The sequence below is a fragment of the Peromyscus eremicus genome, chromosome 16_21 (genome assembly GCF_949786415.1).
Source record: "Peromyscus eremicus chromosome 16_21, PerEre_H2_v1, whole genome shotgun sequence".
Taxonomy (NCBI): Eukaryota; Metazoa; Chordata; class Mammalia; order Rodentia; family Cricetidae; genus Peromyscus; species Peromyscus eremicus.
This window is the reverse complement of record NC_081432.1, coordinates 35,471,106-35,494,087: the sequence shown is the minus strand read 5'-3', so window position 1 is coordinate 35,494,087 and position 22,982 is coordinate 35,471,106. Positions and strand designations below refer to the sequence as shown.

The following is a 22,982-nucleotide window of genomic DNA, read 5'->3' as shown; positions in this document are numbered from 1 at the left end:
TTGTTTTTTTATGGATAGACCATTGTTTATTTGCCAAACTTGTTTCTGACAAATGGGGCTCTATGTGCCAAGACGGGAAACAACAGTCCTTGAAGCTTTTAAACAGAGAAATAAGCTCAAGATGCAGAATGATTTGCTTAGTATTTGAACAGTAAGTAACAAAACACATAAGAAAGACAAGATGTGGGGAAAAGAAATGGAAAACAGCCTCTCTGCCTGTGTCCACAGGCTCTGTTCTGAGTTTACTAATGGAACACTAACAATGAGGCACGCCAGCACGTTGAGCTGCACAGTTTATATGTACTGTAAAGGTGCCCGACCCAGGGAACGAGAGGCAGCTGCAATTCAGAAGTTACCACACCTCAAGTCTTAACCTTCTCCTGGCATGAGATTCCCCGGGAAATGTCAATTTATGGGGGACCATTATTTCAGCAGTCTGATAGCCACAGAGAGGGGTTCAACATTCTCTCTTTAGAGTATCCCTAGGCCCTGCCAGGACGGTTACATGAGGGTTAACTAAACAGGTAACGTTGACTTTATGGAGCTCTGTAATGTTGGACATCTGAGAGCCAGAGAACATCTCCCATAGGCCATCACCTATTTGTTTCTGGAGGGAGGTTATCATGTAGTCCAGGCTGGCCTCAAGCTCTCCTTAGAGCCTAGAATGACCTTGAATTCTAGATCCACCAGCCTCTGCCTCCCAGGTGCTGGATTACAACCCTGCCCCATCAAGCCTGGCTGACATCTTAACTGTAACCACCGGCACTTGTGGTGCCAGAGATAGAAGCCAGGAATGGCATACACTAGGTATGTGCTGTCCTCTGAGCTACATCTCCACACATAATTTTTTTTCCTTACTAGGCCCTCAGCCTACCTGTGTCTTTTTTTTTTTTTTTTTTTTTTTTTTTTTGAGACAGGGTTTCTCTGTGTAGCTTTGTGCCTTTCCTGGAACTCACTTGGTGGCCCAGGCTGGCCTCGAACTCACAGAGATCCACCTGGCTCTGCCTCCCAAGTGCTGGGATAAAAGGCGTGAGCTACCACCACATGGCTAGCCTACCTGTCTCTGTGGTTTTCTTTTGGAACTCTAAATTCCCAGGAGCAAGATTAACATCCAATTGTCATAACATCTGTGTAATACTTGCTGACCTACTCTCCAACAACCAAACAGAAGCCAGTAAAATCTTTCAGTTAACTCCATGATTTAAAAAGAAACACTGTAAAGCTGCTGAACAGCATATTTACAGATCCAGAAATTTGTAGAAGTGTAAATATTTATTGTTAAATTCATACATTATAAAAATACATTCAAAGTTAAAAAAAAAAAAAAAGGAACAAGGCCAGTACTTGCTTGCTGTGGTTTGAATATATCCATCACAGTTCGCAAGTTGAATCTTGGTCCCTAGTAGAGCAGTGGCGAGAGGGAGACCTCTGAGGTGGCTGGCTCTGCCTCACAAGCTTTATTACAAGCCTGTTCCATCTTGTTGTGGGATGCAGAAAGCGGATCCTCCCCAGATGCCAAAGCCCAAGCCTCTACTCTTTATACATTATCCAGTGTGTGGTATTCAGTTATAGCAACAGAAAATGGGCTGAAACCACCCAAAGCAGAAACGTATGGTTAGGTTATTACACGTCAGATTTTTTTTGTGTGCTTGTTATGGAAAATGTCCACGGTTGTCTCATGACACGGTCTCAGATCTAAATCACAATATCCAAGGGAAAAACGACCCTATGAAGAGAAGAAGAATACTGTTAAAAATGACACACACACATAGACAGCCAGGCGTGATGTTCCGTCTATGGTGCCAGCCACTCTGGAGGCTAAGAGCCCAGAGTTCATCAAAACAAACAAGAAAACAGTGCTCACCGTTAATCACAAAATCACATCCTTGAAGGGAAAGGAGAAAGGGTGGATCTGGGGGAGAAGAGGTGTGGGAGGAGGGACTGGCAGGAGAGGAGGGAGGGGAAATCAGTCAGGATGTAATATAAGAAAAGAATACAAACAAACAAACAAATAAAATCATAGCCTACCTGTGGTTTCTTAAAATAATCAAGTCCTCTTCCAATTTTAAACATCCATCCATTGTTGAACCTATTGAAATTAGTGTATAGTATTACATTCAAGACATTTGAGTTAGTTTTTAAAGCCAGAGTTGGTTAAGAATCATCTAGATTTCCCCCTAAACAAAGAAAAGCATGAGCTGAATCAAACCTGGGGTTAGTCCCAAGCTCAGTCTATAAGGAAAACAAAAATAGCATTAAACACCATCAGCTAACCTGATTGGCTGAGAAAGAACTTAACCATTAAATGGAAAGCTACTTTTGAATTCAGCTTGCTCAAGCTCTTCCTGTCTGCTAACAAGCGGTTTGCAAAAGACATTCAGGAAGGGTGTGGTGACGTTTCAGAGGTGCCTGTGATGGCTACTCCAGTTTCCAACTTGACTACATCTGGAATTAACTCAAACTCAAATGGTTGTGCACACCTCTGAGGGATTTGTTTTTCTTTAATTAAACTATCTGAGTCGAGTGGTGGTGGTGCGTGCCTTTAATACCAGCACTCGGGAGGCAGAGGCAGGTGAATCTCTGTGAGTTCGAGGCCAGCCTGGTCTACAAAATGAGTTCCAGGACAGGATCCAAAAAAGTTACACAGAGGCCGGGCGGTGGTGGCGCACGCCTGTAATCCCAGCACTTGAGAGGCAGAGGCAGGTGGATCTCTGTGAGTTCGAGGCCAGCCTGGTCTACAGAGCTAGTCCAGGGCAGGCTCCAAAGCTACAGAGAAACCCTGTCTCGAAAAATAAAAAAAATAAAAAAAAATAAAAAAAGTTACACAGAAACCCTGTCTTGAAAAACAAACAAACAACCCCCTCCCCAAAAAAAACCTATTTGAAATAGGAGCTGGGAGTGGTGGCACATGATCCACCTTTAATCTGGGCTACACCTTTGGTGTAGCCTATATAAAGGACACAGAAGAGGGAAGCTTGCTCTCTCTCTCACTAGCAAGTCCATTCCTTCACTGACGTTAGAGCCTACTTCTTCAGGATTCTGGTGTATACTGGAGACAAGCTGAGACAGACGAGCTGAGACATCCAGCCTCATGGACTGAACAACTACTGGGTTCTCGGACCTTCCCTTCCATTGGTAGACAGCCATTGTTGGACTAGCTGGACCACAGCCTGTAAGCCACTCTAAAAAAATCCCCTTTGTGTGTGTGTGTGTGTGTGTGTGTGTGTGTGTGTGTGTGTGTGTGTTCATTTTTTAAGTTCTGTTCCTCTAAAGAACCCTGACTAACACAGTGTCACTATTCAGAGGTGGGGATGGGGATCCCAAAGGCAGCCCAGCCCCTGACCTCCACTTCAACAATGGAGCACTGCCATCCATTTTGCATATTTAGCTTCTGATTAACTTTGTATTAAAAACAAGGGTCTCTTTGCTGTATCAGCTGAAAAGCACTATGCTAAAGGGAAGGAAGGATATGAGTGTGATCCCTAAGAAGCTGTATATACATTTCCTGATTAACAGCACAATACCAGAACATACCACCAAAGCCACAGCAGGTAAATGGTAATTTCAGTAGGAAACTAATTACCTCCTACCATAATAACACTGGCTATGGTCTGCACAAAAGAACTCCTTCCCATATGACACAGAACCCATACATATTATTTGACTAGGATTACCTAAACTCACTCTACAGAGGTAAGCCAAGGTCCAAAGTGCAAAGTTATTAAGTTTGAGATTGATTTAAAGTTTTAATATTTAAATATGTGTATATAATTATATTACATTGGAATTTTTAAAGTGTGTCTGAGCTATTAAAAAATAAAATATTACACACTAACCTAATTTCTCGGTCATGTATAGATGAAGAATAGTCTATTTCCAACAGCACGCCATGACTCCCGAGGGATTGTTTTATTTCTTCCAGGCCACTACTTTGCTGCACATTTCCAAGCCCCTATTGGTGGCATAAAACATAATTTACTACCTCTGTTATTAATAACTTAAATTATCCATGAGCTATACAATGAATACCACAGAGAGATTAAACTGAAAGCATTCTACATTAATTTCAATATTACTGTCTCAAAGAAGCAACTAAAGAATGGGTAATTATTTTCTTTTTATATATTGTTTTTATACAAACAATTGTTTTCCTCATGTGAGTAGCACACAACTCCCTCCTGCCTCAGCCTCCCTGTTGCTAAGAGCACAGGCACGGGGCACCACACTCAGGATCCTTAAATGTATTTTAGAAATGATATTCAGTCATCCCGCCTACTTCTTAGACTAATCTTAGAAACTGTAGTTATTTGGATGCACTCATACTTAAGACAAAATTAAAAAGAGATACAGTAACGATCTAATCTCTGGTGAGGGACAGAACTGTCACTGGTGCAGACTGCATGATCGCTGACACCCGAGACCAAACCGACAAACTATTCAAACTCAACCAAACGGCTGAATACAAGGTCAAAACTCTCAAATCAATAGCCTTTCTCTTAAGATATGCTCTGCTTGGTACTACATGGTGAATTAGTCCCAAGGAAATACATCTAGCTGAAGTACTGGACCAGGTAACTTGTAACTGCACACAGTTAAGTCAAGAAAGAATGAGGTTTTTCAGATACCTACATCCATAGAGGTGAGAAGGTGAATAGTTCTTACTTTACATGGCTTCTTAATCAGCATCTCACAAAACCGAAGGAAGTTATACAGCTGAAAGGTATCAGGATGGATTAGCACTAACTTGTAGTTTTCCCTCCGTGTCCAGCAAGAATTGATTCTAGGACACACTCCCCAAGCCAGACAGATGCTTCCATTATTTTATTTTATTTTTTTAGATTTATTTATTTATTATGTATACAGTTTTCTGCCTACATGTATGCTTGCAGGCCAGAAGAGGGCACCAGATCTCATTATAGATGGTTGTGAGCCACCATGTGGTTACTGGGAATTGAACTCAGGACCTCTGGAAGAGCAGCCTTAACCTCTTAACCTCTGAGCCACCTCTCCAGCACCCCCATCTGTTGTTTTAAATGATGCTCTATCAGCCCAGAACCTACACACACCCTCCCAAGAACTTTAAATCATCTCTAGACTACTTACGTTATCCAACACAACATAAACACTATACATTATCATTATACTGACATGTTTGTGTATGTTCAATACAGGTGGAATTTTTAATAGTATTTTTGATCCTCCATCAAATCCATGGATAGGAAACCCATAAACACAGACAGCTGACTATACATTTAAAGTTACATTTCATTATATTTTAGTACATTCCACTTACCTGATGAGTCTGTCTAATATAAGGGTCTTCAATCCAAACCTCCGTAACTGTCTCATGAAGGTATTCTTTAAAAAGTGACTCGTAACTGAAACCAGTCGCATTCTCTTCTATTTTAATTTGCTTGTGATATTTTCCATCTACAAAACACAAGCTACAGTAACGTGACCAGTGACCACTTTTTAAAAAAAATCACATCTTTATTCCTTTGTGTGTGGGCGAGCGGGCAGGCATGCAAGTGGGTGTAAGCATGCCATGAAGAATGTGTAGAGGTCAGAACACAACTTGTGGGAGTTGGTTCTCTCCTTCTACTATGTGGGTCCATCTCTGGGGATTGAACTCAGGTCCTCGGGTTTGTTGGCAAGTGGTTTTACCCACTGAACCACCTCACGAGTGCCTGTGAACACTTTCTTTTTACACAGCTGATACGTTACACACAGTGATTAATCCGGACACATTACAATCTTTTCAACTCACTCGGTAGCTATCACATGCCTTCTCTATGTCATGCACCTGCAAAATGTTTCTTACACATAGGGAAAGAAGACCAAATACTATTCCAAGAGAGATCCCTGCCTTCACAGAGGATAGGCAAAGGGGACCATCCAGATGTTTCCTTTTTTAAAATTAAAAAAAAAAATTGTTTTATTTTACGTGTATGAATGTCTTTCCTGCCTGTATGCATTTGCATCACATACATGCAGAGTCCTCAGAGGTCAGAACAGGGCCTTAGATTCCCCAGAAGTTAAGAATGGTTGTGAGCTGCTCGACTGGTGCTGGGAACTGAACCTGGGGGTCCTCTGCAAGAGCGCCAGTGCTCTGCTGCGCCATATCCAGTCCACAAGGTTACTTGAAAATGGTTTCTTCGCTGTCTCCAACAGACCGGGAAATGTATACCAGAGAGGACTGACTGCACGCAGGTGTCGCCAAGACCCTGTCACAGTGGGCAGAACACGAGATGTACTCTGGTTGACTTGCCATTTCCTGTCTTGCAACCTCATGGCTAAAGCGAGCATTAAATACGTAACAGTACAATGGAGTTTAGAAGCCATTTGTAGCACTTTAAGAGAGTTTCTGTAAGGCTTTGTTTTGAGACATGTAGCCCAGGCTGGCCACAAACCCCTTATGTAGCTGAGGGTGACCCTGAATGTCTTCTCCTTTTGCCTCTACCTCCAAGTGCTGGGACTACAGATGTGCACCACCACAGCCTCGCCGTATTTTTTTTCCCCTGGTTTTAAGGCTTTTTGTTAGTTCACTTCTTTGTCAGCTTGCTTTTGGTGCTGCAGATTGAATGCAGGGCTTTGCACATGCTAAGCATGCTACAATATGTTTTAAGCAGACTTTTAATGGTTCATGCTATGACAACTAAAGTTTTTATGAGACTGTGTAAAATGAAAAAAGAACAACTAAAAGTCAAAAACAAAACAAAACAAACAAACAAACAAAACAAGAAACAAACATGTAGCTGGTTCCACATGTGCTCAGTGTGCCATCCAGAATCCCTGAATGAGCCAAAGCCTAAGTGCAAAGTCAGAAAGCTAAATTTAAAACGTGAAGCCTCTCCTGCACTCTGGAGACAGACGAAGGCGGATCTCCAGGAGTTCCAGGCCAGCCTGGTCTACATAGAGAGTTCCAGGCCAGCCAGGGCTACGTAGGAAGTCCGCCCCCCCCCATCTGAAGAAAAACAAAAACAAAAACAAAAACCAAAAACAGCAATAACAAAAACTCAAACCAAAAACAAACAATAAAAACAAAAAATGTGAAGGTTTTTTGAGTAATCAAAAAAAAAAATCTGGATTACGGTGATAGTTTAGCAGAATACTCACCTAGTAAGTATAAGACACTGAGTTTAATGCCCATCACCACCAAAACCAACAAAACAAAAACAAAACAAACCGACACTTCCATAGAGATAACACTACAAACCATGCGTCAGTTTTTAAGCCAAACTAGTCACATAGGCTAATTTAACTGTTCACTCAGCCCCCACAACCTGGGTGTAATTAGTACAGAACCCTAGGAAGAAGTGGGGAGAGAGTTGTAGTAAGGGCAGAAGGAGAAGAGCTGAGGCGTGGGGGCCTGAGCTTTTGAGGGCACCAGCACCTCTGGCTATAAAAACACGGTGTGCTTCAGATGAGGTGGCCACACCCACTCACACAGATGCTCATGAGCTGGGAACTGTAACAGATCCAGAGGAGTACCTACCTCACCTCTTAATCATCAGGAATATATAACTTGTGAAATGCTTTGGTTCACAGCCGTTTGAGAAGCCCCTGGAGTTTTCTTTAGCTATTCTAAGGATTTTCATCTTTTCATAAAAGAAAATACAAACATAGCATCCATGTTCAGTATTCTTCTGCAATATTCTTAAATTGAGGTTCACCCATATGCTTCATAGCGATCTGCAAATGCCCTAAAAATGGCCAAGTTTTTGTCAGGTAGTCAAAGGATGTCTGAATCCCCAGGTCCCAAACTGACAACCAGACACTGTTAAGAAAAACTTCTGTATAAGGAGAAAGGAAACAGAGCAAATCTGTTAGGCTCCCAGGCGCACGTGGCCCAGACCACACCATGCTCCAACAAGCAGGAGCTTTGAACCCAGGGCTTCAAGTTGCCCTCTGCCTCTGAAGCCCAACCCCAGACATGTTCTCAAAAATAGACTTTTACCTTCTTTTTCTTGGTCTAAGTATTTCTTTATGTTTTCTGCTCTATCCATGTAGTTGGAGATTCTCGTTCTGAGAACACTTTTCTTACTGGAATCTTTGGTGCCTACAAATTGAAAAAAAAAAAAAAAGAACAGGGATTTTGTCCAGTTTGCCACCAATTCCCTATCATTTCACAATGTGCTCAAATTCAGCATGCTGGAGTGTCCTTCTGCAGTTCTTCTGAACAAATAAACATCTTATCTCTCCTCTTGGATATGATTTAAGTGTACTTCTTCCCTCAAAGGTTCATGAATGGGAAGCTTAGGCCTGTGTAACAATGTTACTAAGGAGTGGAGCCTCCAAGTAGCAGAGACTAGTAGAAGGTCACTGAGGTACTGCCCTTGCAAGGGATTAATGCAGTTCTCCTATTATGGTGCTATTTTGCTTGTGCGCTAACAAATAAAGCTTGCCTGGAGATCAGAGGGCAGAGCTGGCCACTAGTTAACCATAAAGGCCAGGCAGTGGTGGCACACACCTTTAATCCCAGCACTTGTGAGGAGGAAACAGTAAGTGATATGGCTGGGTGGAGAGAGGAAGTAATAAAGTGGGGCAGAGACAGAAGTTGGAGGTGGGGGGGGGACCTTTCAGGCTGAGAAGTTGGCGAGGTAAGAGGTGGCTATGTCTTGCTCCTTTGTCTCTCTGATCTTTCAGCATTTACCCCAATATTTGGCTCGGGGTTTTTATTATCAAGACCAACTAGGATTCGCACCACATTTTATGATGCCCGTTATTTCCCACAAACAGTTATTAGAGAAGAGCAAGGGGAGGACCAGCAAGATGTTTCAGCAGGTAAAGGTACTTGCCGCTAAGTCTGAAATTCTGAATTCCATCCCTGGGACCCAAATGGTGGTGAGAAATGACTGCCAAAATGTTCTCTCACTTACAGATGTACTTTGTGGCATTTCAGAGCAGGTACACACACACACACACACACACACACACACACACACACACACACACACGCGCATGTTCATAAACATAAAAAAAAAAAAAGACTAAGACAAGCCCTTCACCGCTCTGGCTTCTGGGCTTGAAGGGTGACAATAAGTTCTATCTTCCATGCCTCCTGCCACTGCGATGTCCCTGGCCTGTTAAGACTGCAGCACGCTTCCTTCTGGGCTTGAAGGGTGACAATAAGTTCTATCTTCCATGCCTCCTGCCACTGCGATGTCCCTGGCCTGTTAAGACTGCAGCACGCTTCCAAGCACTACTTACCAGCTCACCAAGCACTGAACACTCAATTGCTTTTCTTGCATAAAGTTCCAAAGTCCTTCCACAACCCTCCCCAAGACAACATGGTCAGGTCTGTCACAGCAATGTCCACTATCCTGGTACCAACTTATCTTAGGGTTTCTACTGCTTCGACAAAACACCATGACCTAAAAGAAGAAAGGGTTTATCTGGCTTCTACTGTGTGTGTGTGTGTGTGTGTGTGTGTGTGTGTGTGTGTGTGTGTGCGTGCGCGCGCGCCTGTGCTGGGATCAAACTTGTGCACCACCACTGTCAGGCTTGGCTTACACTTCTATGGCACTGTTTATCATTGAAGGAAATCAGGACAGGAACTCACACAGGGAAGGAACCTGGAGGCAGGAGCTGATGCAGAGGCCATGGAGGAATGCTGCTTAGTGGCTTGCTATTCGTGCCTTGCTCAGCTGGCTTTCTTATAGAACCCAGGATCGCCAGCCTAGGGATGTGATCACCCACAGTGGGCTAGGTCCTCCCTCATCAACCACTAAGAGGATTTTCTCAATGGAGGTTCCCTTCTTTCAGATAAATCTAGCTTGTGTCAAGTTGACACAAAACTAGCCACCACACTTAGAGAGAGAGAGAGAGAGAGAGAGAGAGAGAGAGAGAGAGAGAGAGAGAGAACACCACCACACACTTGGGGGAGAGGGTTAGCCCAAACTAACAATACTGATATTTGGTAAGTGTGCTGGCTAGTTTTATGTCAACTTGACACAAACTAAAGTCATCTGAGAGGAAGGAACCTCAATTAATTAAGAAAATGCTTTGCTGGGCATGATGGCACATGCCTTTAATCCCAGCACTTGGGAGGCAGAGGTAGATGAATCTCTGAGTTTGAAGTCACCCTGGTCTACAGAGGGAGTTCCAGGACAGCCAGGATTACGCAGAGAAACCCTGTCTGAGCACTAGGGGTGGGGAGAAAATGCCTCCATAAGTTTTGGCTGTAGGCAAGCCTGTAGGGCATTTTCTTTATTAGTGATTGGTGGGGAAGGGCCCAGCCCATTGTGGGTGGTGCCATGCCTGGGCTGGTGGTCTCTAAGAAAGCAGGCAGAGCAAGCCATGAAGAGCAAGCCAGGAAGCAGCACCCCTCCACAGCCTCTGCACTAGCTCCTGCCTTCACGTTCCTGCTTTCCTTGAGCTCCTATCCTGACCTCCTTCAATGATGGACTACAACGACATGGAAGTGTAAGCCAAATAAACCCTTTCCTCCCCAACTTGTTTTTGGTTATGATGTTTCATCATAGCAAGAGCAATCCTAACTAGGACAGTAAGCTAATCAAAAAAATTAATAAAAAGGTTTTAAAAGTTATAAGCGGAGGTATTCTCTGTGAAAAGATAAAGCTGCTCCTAAAAACATTAGTTTCTAAAGGTAAATCCCAGTGCTGGGATGGGCAACCTCCCTAGGTGTTGGCCAAGGAGGCTAGTGAGACTCCCAAAACAATACAGGAATTGCTACTGCTTTTGGATGCCCACCAAAACTAGCTCGTAAGACTCTATTTCTGAACACACCACATGCCTTGGTCACAGGACACAGAGACATCAAACTGGAAGTGGGTTCGAAACTTCCTCCTTGTTGGGTAGTTAACAGTGGTGGGAAGGGCCGCACAGGCTGCTGGGGAAAATTGTCTTACGCAGCTATACAGCTGGGCAAGATGAGCCCGCTGGTGCAACAGTGGCATGGGGTCATATGTTATGGCATCTTCGGCATGTTATGGGGAACCAAAGTGCTTTCCGATTGGATCTGATGCCTGCTTGACAGGAGAGAATTCACATCTGATTAAAAGTACAAGACTGTGGAGGGTCACAGGTCCTGGGTAGGGGTTGGGGGGTGAGCTACTGCTATTGTTTTATTAAATAGACATGATGTATCTGTCAAACCGTCTTCTACATGATTATGTTTATAGCCACAGAACAGTGCTGTTGTCAGCATGGTCAGAGAAGCCTCTTCCACCAGTACTCGGTAATGACCGCAGAGACTGGTCAAAGCACACAGAATAAATGGCTGTTGAATGCCAGTCACAAATGAGGCATCTAATACCCTCACCCCCAGGCTCCGGGAACACCTCAGAAGGAATAAGGGCCAGAGGAAAGGAAGGAGTGTGTGGACTCAAGATTCTCCAGCATGACATGTCTGTTGCACTCTAACTCACGGCAGCTGTAATTCCCTGCACAGGATCGCCACAAAATTGGGTCTCTTAACACTGTCATGAAAGGGGGAGAGGTTCAAGCCCCCATCTTTGTGTGTGTGTGTGTGTGTGTGTGTGTGTGTGTGTTTATAAATTGTTAATGGGAAGGAGAGACAGTTTATTCAGTGGTGTAGTCACCTGTAAGGTGCACATATAGGAATAAACAAACTTCCACCCTAATGAAACTCATAGTGGGGGCGGGGGCGGGAAGGAGCGACAGAGACAGTTACAGAGAGGAGAAAAATCCTGTCGCAAACTGACGACAAAAAAAAAAAAAAAAAAAAAAAAAATCATTCAAACGCAAGACCTAGCAAGGCTTACGTCTTATATTTGGTTCCGTCGCTTACGTTTCAGAATAGTGATCTATGCTCCTTCATGACATCAGTCTATTACAAACGCCACCATCTCCGTGGTCCCTCAGAATATCAGACTACATCTCCTGAATTTGAATGCTTCCTGGTAGTTAGGAAGTTTCGTTTTGCTTAAGTTTCACTCTGTCCCAGACAGAGCGGAAACCGAAACTAACTCACCTTTCAGAACCTGCAGGAGCATGTCAATCCCCTCCTGGTAACACACCAGAGCCTGCTGGTACCGGGACTCCGCATCCAGCTCCACTGCCCGCTTTAGCACCGCCACCGCAGCGGTGCTGTCCGCGTCCTGCCCCAGGCTGGACTTAGCCATCACAGCCAGAAACCCTGGGCTCCGCCAGGTCTTCCCGGGTTTGTCTCTTGCCCAGGATGCGCACACGTGACACCACTGCGCCTGCGCTGTCTTCTAGGGTGCTTTGTGAATGGGAGTCATTGGGCCGGAACGAAAGTACCATCCGCGGAACCAAAGAACTGTTCGCACTGTGATGGCAACGGCGTGGTGTGAGTGTCGCACTGGGTCCGCTTACCTCTGTTCCGCCCCTTCCGGTCGCAGGGACGTTCATACTGGACAGAGCGGTCGCGGGTGAGTGGGACTGCGGGAGCTGGAGGTGTTGTATGTTTTCGCTTGTATTCTCTCTGCAGATGCTGACTTCCTTTCCCGTTCTTAGTTGGAGGTCCCGGCGACGTAAATAGGTCTGTGCCCAGTATTCGTTTCTTGGACTTCTGAAAGCGGCCGAATTGTCACTTTATCCGGGGGGTTGCTGCGTCGCGCGTCTCTCTGAGAGCCTCACTCTTGTAGCACTAGGTCTGAGCCATCCAAGCCTATCTGCTTGAGAATGTCTGTAGCTTTTTCAGTGCTTCTGGTTTATAACTCTGGGACGCTCATTGAGCATCATTGAAAAAAAAAAACATTTAAAGAAGGCAAAACTTAATTTTAAGTTATTGCGACTTAGAATGCAGTTTCTAGAGTTGCTGTTTACTAAAGACAGTGATTTTGCAAGCTGCTGATCGTCACCTATCCTGGCTCCTTCTCTTTTGGCTGAGAGACCGTTATGACGGCTGCCTACTACTTTTAGGCCCAGGAAACTCAGGGAGGAGAGACAGTTGTTGATTTCAGAGGTCTTGGTTGATTGCACGGGGAATTCTATGTTCTACATTTTCAGGAATGTCCACTCCCCATTATAGATATATACCTTTTCTCTTTAGAAAGAAAAAAACAACAACAACAAAAAAAATAAACCTAACAGCTTAAGAGCTGGTGTTGTAGTTTGGGAGTAAAGACCATTTACATTCAAAGTCATTGTAAAAAGCAAAACCAAAAAAACAACAAAACAAAAACTAAGAACAAAACTATGAGATGTTGGGGGTGAGGGAGAAGAAAAATGATTTTGTCAACCTTCAGATTTTTCTATATATACATGTATATTCACATATTAGAAAATAGAGATAGTTTATATATCTCATGTGCTAAATGGTATTTTCCAGTTTGTTTTTATGTGTGTGGGTGTTTTGCCTATCGTGTATGTGCACCATGTGCATGCAGTGTTCAAGGAGACCAGAAGATTGCCAGAGCCCCTGGAACTAGAGTTACAAACATAAGCTGCCATGTGGTCACTGGGAATCAAACTTGGATCCTCTGGAAGCAGCCAGTGCTCTCAACTGCAGAGCCATCTTCTCTCCCACCCCATTTTTCTGGTTTTTGCAGCAGTACAGAGGAAAGCTGTTGTACAGTAGATGGCAGTATAATTGCTTCAAAGTCCAAAAGTTACATGCCTAATAATAATAACCTCTACTTTATTGAGACATAAAATTTTGAAGCTGGAGATGCAGCTCAGAACATTTGTTTTCTATGTGCAAGGCTCTAGGTTTGGTCCCCAGTACCCACCCCACCCCCACCAACAAAAGTGGTTAGTTTTGATGGTGACACCTGCTTATATCTGTAAATTAAACTTCAGCAGAAAATCTTGAGTGCAGATGCTGCTTTGAGAGGCACACATCCAAAACAAAATATAAAGTCCTTGTCATCTGACACTGCCCTGTGTTTTGAATGGAGACAGCCGCTAAATGGTAAACTAGCAAATTACAATACAGCACAGTATTCAAGTAAGATAGGGGACTGAGAGTGTTAGCAGTAGTATGACTGAAAATATTGAACAGTTTGTTGAAGGTAGACCTCACTCAATACAGGGTAATGGTGAAACTGAAACAATGTGATCCAAGTAGACCTTGTTGCTAAGGTAAGGTTTAAGCCAAAAATTGAAAAAGAAAGACATGTCAGGGTCATTCCAGACAGTCAGAGGGAAGAAGCACTCTCGCTTGGCTGCTTCCGGGTCATGCAGAAAGCCAGCTATTCTGACGAAGCAAGAAAGTGATAGGAGATGAAGGAGAATGTGGGGGAAGATGGGTGGAGGTTGGCAGTGATTTATAGTGGCTTGCTATGTGAGGGTAAGGATCGGATTTTCATCTTGGTAAAGTGGAGAGGCACTGGAGGCAGTACTAATTCTTGAGCCTAGGAACTCATGCATGCCTAGCAAACATTCTACCCCTGAAACATTGCTAGTCCCAGCTTTTTTTTTTAAATTATAACTAAGCCATTAGCTTAGGCTTATTACTAACTAGCTCTTATACTTAAATTAACCATAATTCTTATCTTTGTTTAGCCATGTGGCTTGGTACCTTTTCTCAGTTCTGCCTTATCATCTTGCTTCCTTTGTGTCTGGCTGGCAACTCCTGACTACCCTACTCCCAGGTTTTTTTGCTGAAGCTAATGCAGGGTTCCTATACCTTCTGTGCTGTTTCCTCTTTTAATGTCAAATATTAGTATAGGGTGGTCATTGCAACTGCTGAACCAAATTGATACATTATTAATGTTATTTGCTCTATTCAGACAGGTTTTTTTAGTTTTGCCCAGTGTCCTTTTATATTCCAGGATCCCACCCATATGCCAATGTGGTATACACTATGAATAAACATTGTAACTCTCAGGTTCCTCTTGGCCAGTTTTTCAGTCTCTAGTCATCTCTAGATGACCTTGACAGTTTTGAGATGTGAGGTATTTGAGAATGTACTAGTGAAGTGTTTTCCACAGTGTGGAAAGTTAGGGTCACTATTGCCATGGTGAAACACCATGAACAAAAAAATGCAAGTTGAGGAGGAAAGGGTTTATTTGGCTTACGCTTTCATAGTCTGCCATTGAAGGAAGTCAGGACAGGAACAGAAATAAGCAGGGCTTATTTCAAGTTTGCATAAAAATAGCCAGTACACACAGTGACCCTCAGGGTGGCTTTTCTCTTAAGTGGGGTTATGTATGGACTTTGGGGTGGAAGACATCGCATTACATGTCCTTGTGTCAAATGTATCAACATTTTGTTTTATTTTGTGATAGGTTTCTACTATGTAACTCTGGCTGGAATTCTGTCAGCTTCTACCACTGTTGGTGTTATGTATCCCTGATCACCTGGTGGAGGTAGTATTTGTCTGTTTTCTATAGAGGTGATTTTTCTCCTTTTCTATAGTGCACCCCTTAGGAGAAAGTTATTCAGTGTAGCACACATTGAAGTGATGAAAAGTTTTCTCTGCCTCCCTGAAGGGAAGTAGCCCCATAAAAAACAGAATTCTTGTACAGGGAGCTCTGTTTCTCTTTTCCAGTTAATTTACCTATGTATATAAGTGTGGACTTTCCCACATTTGTCTTTTTTGTTGTTGTTGTTCCAATTATAAGCGGATACTTTGTCGTGTATTTGGGTTTTTTTTGTTTGTTTGTTTTTGCTTTTTGTTTTTTGGGTTTTTTTTCTGTTGTTTTTTGTTGTTTTGTTTTGTTTTGTTTTTGGTCTTTTTGAGATAGGGTTTCTCTGTGTAGCTTTGTGCCTTTCCTGAAACTCACTCTGTAGCTCAGGCTGGCCTCAAACTCATAGGGATCCGCCTGCCTCTGCCTCCCAAGTGCTGGGATTAAAGGCGTGCACCACCACCACCCAGCCATGTATTTGTTTAAATCACTTGGGCCATTGGGAGTTCTTTCAGTTGTGTCTGTCCCTTTAATACATTCCATGGGTTTGCATTTCTGAGTAGCTTTTCTGTTGCTATGGGATGCAGCAGACAGACTGTCAGTTGTTTCTTGAAACCTAACTGAAAAGTTAAGTGGCACTAAATGAGTTGGGTTTGCAGATGATACTTAACTTGGAAGAAATGTGAGAAAAATAGTTTGACATTTGATTAATTTAGCTGCTGAGCAGTTTTTCTGAGCTCCAGCTCTTCTTGTGTGACATCTTGGACTTCCAGCTGTTACTTAGTTCACATCACAGAAGAGAGTTACAGAACTTGGGAGCAAGAATCTGGTTGGGAAGTAGTTCAGCACTTACCCTATTTGGGGTCTAGAACTAATATTTCTGATGTTATTTGGAATAGATCATTTGTAAGGTAGGTACTGTTTTCCTTAGAGGGAAAAAACGGTACACACAAGTAATCTGCCCAAGGCATGCATACATTCATGAATCTCATCTGTCTATTCTCGGTTTGCATTAGGCTACACCTGTTTCATGCCTATCTGAATAAGTAGGACTCTCTGAGGTTACAGAAGCAATGCAGAAGAATCATTTTTAAAAATATAAATAGGCAAAAAAAGTGGCCTATTTTTGTGTGTATGCATTCGTGTGTATGCATAGTGGTGGACATGCATTTTGTGCGCATGTATATGGAGACCAGAGATGTATTCCTTGGACATTCTCCATCTTACTTTTTAAATTATTTATTTATTTATTTATTTATTTTTTTATTTTTTTATTTATTTATTTTTTTTTTGTTTTTTCGAGACAGGGTTTCTCTGTGTAGCTTTGCTCCTTTCCTGGAACTCGCTTTGGAGACCAGGCTTGCCTCGAACTCACAGAGATCCGCCTGCCTCTGCCTCTCAAGTGCTGGGATTAAAGGCGTGCGCCACCACCGCCCGGCCTCCATCTTACTTTTAAGACAGGGTCTCACAACCTGGAACTTTCCAATTTGGGTAGGCTGGCTGGCCGGCATGCTCCAGGAATGTCTGCACTCCAGCTCTGGGGCTACAGACACGGGTCACCATACCTAGCTTTTCCATAGTCCAGGTTATTTGAACTCAAGTTCTCAAGCTTGCACAAAACGTACTTAGCAACTGGGCCATCTTTTCAGCCCCAGACACTCATCTTTTTTGTAATAGAAAAGTGTTAATGATCTAGTGAAAATGCACTGGACTGCTAGCTAGGAGAGTTGGGTTGGAGCACATGTGGGGTTTTTTTGTTTTGTTTTTTGTTTGTTTGTTTTTCTGTTTTGCTTGTTTGAAACTAGAACTTGCTGTGTAATCCAGAATGGCCTGGAACTCAAGAGTCTTCTTGCCCTCGGGCTCCCCAAGTATAGGTTTATGGGCATGTGTCACCAGTGCCCATCTGTATATACTCTCTTAATGGCTAGATACTCTTGGGTAAATGATAGCTTTCTGGAAATTATTTTCCTCATATGTAAAATAAGAGGGTACTTGGTTCTGATTCTAAGAGGTGGAATTTTTTCAGTCCTGTCTAGTTTTGTATTTTCTGTGATTTCTTTGACAAAGAAAAATGACCAAGTATTTTTAATACTCACTGTGAAGAGTTTCAGGTGATAGAAACTCCCATTTCCCAGTTTTGTGGAATTGACGTAGACTCTAAACTCACTAGATGGAGTTAGGATTGCTTAGTGTATAATGACTACCTATGTTTTACTCCTACAGAAGGGGGAAATCTGTCTATTTTTAATGTATTTGACCAGCAATCTGTTTTCTACTTCTCAGCTTCTAAAGAGAAGAATTGCTATACTTATGGCTGGCATTTTGCGCTCAGTATTTCAGAGGCCTCCAGGCAGACTACAGGTAAGTTTTCTGTGTTTCTCATAGAGCTCAGGCTGACTTCAAACTCACTGTGTAACTGAGGATAACCTTGAACTTCTGCTTGCCTCCACTTCCCAAGTGTCCAGTTTCATGAAGTGTTGAGGATTGAACCCAGAGCTTTGTGCATGCTGGGCAAGCACCCTGCCAATTGGGCTAACTCCTTAGCCTAAAAGTTTTGGGTTTTTTTTTCCCCTCTCTTTTTGATTATAGAACACACAAGCAAGTTAGTCTTTTTTAAAGCTCCTTTTGATATCAATTAATTGGTTTTGTTTTGTTTAATTTATCTCATGGTGCCAGAGATCAAGCTCAGAGCCTTATGAACACTGGGCAAATGCTATGGCTGAGCAATATCCTGGCCCTTACTTATTTCTGTTTTATATGCTATTTTTCCCTAAATATTTTCAACCACAAGACATCTTTTACTGTAGATCAAGCCAATAAAAAGGCTACTGCTGAGTCCCCTCTTTTAATGTTAAAATTTTAGGGGAAACCCTTCAATTATGGCAAGAATACATTTTCAATCACAGAAAGTCAGATAGACATAGAAAAAGCAGAAGATAATCTCCCAAAGGTAATCTCCCAGGCGGTGGTGGCGCATACCTTTAATCCCAGCACTTGAGAGGCAGAGGCAGGTGGATCTCTGTGAGTTTGAGGCCAGCCTGATCTACAGAGTGAGTTCCAGGACAGGCTCCAAAGCTACACAGAGAAACCCTGTCTGGGAAAAAAAAAAAAAAGAAAAGAGATGTGTTAGCATTTTCATGTATTTTCTCCAGTGTCTAGAGAGTGTGGTAGAGTGACTAACATACACATGGAGACAGACTGGGCACAGACAGCTCCTGACTATAGGGAAGGGAATGTCCACTACTTCAGGTTAGCTTATGAGTTCAGTAGGATTATTTGGTACTTTGGAAACTGATCTTCTGGGAGGATGTATATTTTGCATCCTGAAGTTGTAAGCAATAGCAGCCCAGTATTTCTGGCATCTAAAGACCAGGTTTCCCCTTTCTTACCCCATCTGGACTTCCTCTCAAGTTGTTGGTGTCCGCTCTGTAGCTCAGGGAAGGCTAGAAGGGAGTGACCATGAAAGGCTGCAATGAATCCCTGTTTCCAACTGCGAGAGTAAGATAAGATTGAGAAACAGAGACAAGAGGCTGGAGTGGGTCTGCTGGGTTGTTAGGGCTAGAAAGAACTCTCTGTGGATTTGCATGTTGTGTCTGAGACAGTGACCGGATAGGCTGGCCCCAAACTGAAGGAATCTTCCTACCTCAGCCCGCCACCACCCCTGCCTCCTTTGGGATTTCTTTTACATGATTTTGTTGAAGGTAAATTATTACTGCCGAGCCTAAGAGTTGGTAAACTGGGTTGGGGATTTAGCTCAGTGGTAGAGCACTTACCTAGCAAGCACGAGGCCCTGGGTTCAGTCCTTAGCCCCAGAAAAAAACAAAAACAAAAAAGACACCCACACACCAAAAAAATAATAAACAAGGTAACTAGCACACACAACCTTTAGCTGGGTGTGATGGTGCATACCTTTAATTATAGTACTTGGAAGGCAGAAACAGGAGGATCTCTGAGTTCGAGGCTAGCCTGGTCTACAGAGTGAGTTCTAGGACAGCCAGGGCTACACAGAGAAGCCCTGTCTTCGGAACACAAACAGACAAAAAGAGTTGGTGAATCATGACCTCCAGGGCAAATTTGAGGATCCTCACTTATAAAAATGATTTCGAAGCAGCCCTCCCATTGGTTTGCATAGCACCTCTTACTGCGGTCTGTGTTGAGTACCAGTTACTGTACTGGCAGAGGCAAGTCTTGGCAGTAGAGACTGGATAGCTCAGAGGTGGAAATGCTTGCCTCTGGCCCCTTAGACAAGGAAGTTACCAACTCTCGGACAGGAAGTCTATGTGTGTGTGCTTTATGCCTTGCCGTCCCTTAGTGCTTAAATGAGATGGATCCATCCAGTAAGGGAGCCAAGTTAAATCAGCTATTTACTATAGATCACATTAGAGTACACATTTGTTACCTAAACACTGGTAATACGGATTTTCACACTACACAGAGTTCTAAATAACAAATATTTTCTGTTTCAGACTGTGAGAAAAGGTGTGGAATCTCTCATTGGTACAGATTGGATTCGTCACAAATTTACCAGATCAAGGATTCCAGACAAAGTAAGACCTGTTTCTTTTTAAAGAGTATTTTTTAAAGTACCTAACTTTATAAAATTGCACCTTTAAAAAAATTTATTCAGTGTGTGTGTGTGTGTGTGTCTGTGTGTGCACGCCGTGTGTGTTGCACGCATGTGTGTGTGTACATGCCCTGACTTTGTGTTTGGAGGTCTAGAAGACAATTCTGTGGAGTCAGTTCTCTCCCACCATCATCTGGCTACTGGGGAGTGGAACTCAGGTCACCAGTTGTTAGGGATGGTAACGGGCACACTGACTCTCTGCCAGGTCACAGCCCCACTCACTAGTGCTAATTTCCTGTTAAGTTACACGTGCGTGTAACGTAGGATGGTGACTTTCTGCTCCTGGTCCCACTGGCTTTCATAGGAATGGGCTTTTACTACTTCCTAGTCTGTGCATTCCTGCTCATGGTTTTCCCTTATATATTGTGGTTTTTATCACCACTGTCCTGAGACAACTGTGTGACTCCTGCGTGAACCATTACCGCTTGACCCTGAGCTTTTTTTTTTTTTTTTTTTAAGTTTAGATAACACTGACTAAGCCCTCCATTGATTTTTTTTGTTTTGTTTTCATTTTGTTTGGGTTTTACTTGCTTTCTTGCTCTTTGATTAATTAAACTTTATTTTGTAAGACAGTTTGACTATACAGAAGAAAATGATCAGAAAATCATGAGGCTTCCTCTATGTTTCCTCTTTCCAACACAGTTTCCCCTGATACTGAACATTTTGTGTTGATATAGAACAATTATTAAAAACGAAACAAAGCAGACATTAACTACAGGCCATCATTTACACTAGGGGTCACTCTTTATGCTGTGTATCCTATGGATTTTGACAAATGTATCATATCATGTATTCACTATTTCAGTGTCACACAGAAACCACACGTTGCCCTAAATGTCACTTGTGTGCCACCTGTTAACTTCTACCCATAACTTCTAAACCCTAGCAACCTGTGTCCTTTTTACCCCCTTTCCAGTTTTACCTTTCCCTGAATCTCACATAGTTAGAATCATATAGCTTGTACATAGTTTTTTCCAAATCCTTTCATGGCTTAATCATTTATTTCTTCTTATGGCTGGGTAGCAGTCAATGGTAAGTGTTTATATAATTTACTTATGTACTTGCCTACTGATGGACATCCTGCTTGCTTCCGGTTTGGGGCAATAATGAAGCTGTATAGGTACTTGTGTGCGGTTGGAATGGCTGTTAGTTTTTGATGTATTGGGTAGATATTTGGGAGCACAATTACGTAGTAAGGACTATTTAGCCATAGCCTTACGTTTTTCCCTCTACTGTATATTAATTTTATTTTTAGTTTAAAATGTATTTATGTGTGTAAGTTCTCTGGCTGCCTGTATGTGTGTACCATGTGAGTGCCTGGTGCCTGTAGAGGTCAGCAGACAGCAGCAGGTCCTGGAAGCCAGAGTTATGGATGGCTGTGAGCACCATGTAGGTGCTGGGGACTGAACCCTGGTTGTCTGCAAAAGCAATAATTGCTCTAACTGCTGAGCCACCTCTCCAGCACCACCCCTTAACTTTTTTGGTGTGATAAAATATATAGGACAGAATTTACTACTTAGCCCTCAGTTTCTGATTCTGAGTCTTCAGATCTGGGGAGACCCCTTTCTACTGACTGCACTGGTCAAGAGCCCCCTTCTAAAACCCGAAGCCTCTGGTGCTCCTCATTCACACCCAGACAGGGTCTCTCTGTGTTGCCCTGGCCGTCCTGGATCTCCCTCTGTAGACCAGCCTGGCCTTGAACTCACAGAGATCTGCCTGCCTCTGCCTCCCAAGTGCTGGGATTCAAGGTGTGGGCCACCACTGCCCAACTGGTATTTTTCTTGAAATATGTAATTCTTAAACTTTACCTGGACTACTCAGACTGAGGTTAAGGATTACATAAAGATTAGGGATGGGATCATTATGTAATTTTTGTTTGTATGTTGGTGTGTTCATTAAAGAGAAGGAATAGGCCATATATAAAAGCTGTAAGTTGGAAGAGTTACCATTTATAATTCTCCCTTTCTAGGTGTTTCAGCCTACACCTGAAGATCATGAAAAATACGGTGGGGACCCCCAGCACCCTCATAAACTGCACATTGTTACAAGAATAAAAAGTACAAAAAGGCGTCCATACTGGGAAAAAGATACAATCAAGATGCTTGGACTTCAGAAGGTATGATTCTGATAATCATGTCAGTCTCCATGTGCTTCAGTGTCAGACTTTGAAACCCACACTACATGTATTTGTTATTTTTTATGTTTAATGTGTTACTTAGCGTGACCTACTCACAAGTTAATTTAGAAAGGATGTGCCTTCAATTTAATGTTTTTCTGAAATGGTACCACACTGCCTTTTAAATTGATCTGTGATATTGCTCCTCTTGTTCATAGGCACATACCCCTCAAATTCATAAGAACATCCCCTCGGTGAATGCAAAGTTGAAAACGGTTAAACACTTGATACGCATCCAGCCCCTGAAGCTGCCACAAGGACTTCCCACAGAGGAGACCATGTCTAGCACATGCCTCAAGAGCACTGGGGAACTGGTAGTGCAGTGGCATCTGAAGCCTGTGGAGCAGGAAGCAAAGTCCTGATGCCACACAGCTGGGATTACAAATCACAGTTACTGAGGAAATGGTTCTCATTAAAGTGTTTTCCAATCCAGTCGTTTCCACTGATGAAAACTGCTGTGATTCTTTCTCGAGGTATAGACTTGGTTAAATTCTCTCCCTTTGTCCCTAAGAATTTTACTCCATGGTAGGCAAGAGTGGCATTGTCTGAACATCTAACTTTAGGCCCCTAACACTTTAACAATGTGTTATCTCTTTGTAGAAACTGCTTTATTCTTTAATTGCTTTCTCATTGAATTCTACAAACGTTGTGAGTGGCTGTGTTGTGGTCAGTCCTGTGTTTCTGTAAGGAAGCACCCAAAGCTTATTGGGCAAGGGAGTCTATTTTTGTTCTAAGTACTGAAAAGTCCGAGCTAGGGCAGCATATCTCATGAGGACCTCCTGCAGGATCAAAGCATGATAGGTGACATCACACCATTTTTTATGTCAGTGGTAGAAGAGATCGCAAGCAAGATAGGAAGCAAGAGCCAGGTGTGGCGCACACA

The 22,982-nt window shown here is 42.9% G+C and overlaps 2 protein-coding genes across 4 annotated transcripts; one reads left to right on the top strand and one right to left on the bottom strand.

The window, feature by feature from the left end:
* Positions 1–1,488: 1,488 nt before the first annotated feature.
* On the bottom strand, positions 1,489–12,251 carry Mitd1 (microtubule interacting and trafficking domain containing 1). 3 transcript variants are annotated; one of them, XM_059282369.1, is made up of 7 exons: positions 11,957–12,251; positions 7,958–8,059; positions 5,294–5,430; positions 4,663–4,713; positions 3,837–3,952; positions 2,029–2,089; positions 1,489–1,726 (listed from the first exon to the last, which is right to left on the bottom strand). In XM_059282369.1, the coding sequence occupies exons 1-7, from the start codon at positions 12,105–12,107 to the stop codon at positions 1,631–1,633; spliced, it is 714 nt and encodes a 237-aa protein (XP_059138352.1). In that variant the 5' UTR covers positions 12,108–12,251; the 3' UTR covers positions 1,489–1,630. The 3 variants fall into 3 exon arrangements, with proteins under 3 accessions (XP_059138352.1, XP_059138351.1, XP_059138353.1); XM_059282368.1 differs by having other exon boundaries at positions 4,630–4,713; positions 11,957–12,250; XM_059282370.1 differs by lacking the exon at positions 4,663–4,713 and having other exon boundaries at positions 11,957–12,250.
* A 5,311-nt stretch (positions 12,252–17,562) lies between these two features.
* Mrpl30 (mitochondrial ribosomal protein L30) lies at positions 17,563–22,531 on the top strand. Its single transcript, XM_059282014.1, has 4 exons — positions 17,563–17,660; positions 19,766–19,846; positions 21,893–22,039; positions 22,258–22,531. Exons 1-4 carry the CDS (start codon positions 17,610–17,612, stop codon positions 22,459–22,461), a joined length of 483 nt encoding a protein of 160 aa, XP_059137997.1. The 5' UTR covers positions 17,563–17,609; the 3' UTR covers positions 22,462–22,531.
* Positions 22,532–22,982: the final 451 nt, after the last annotated feature.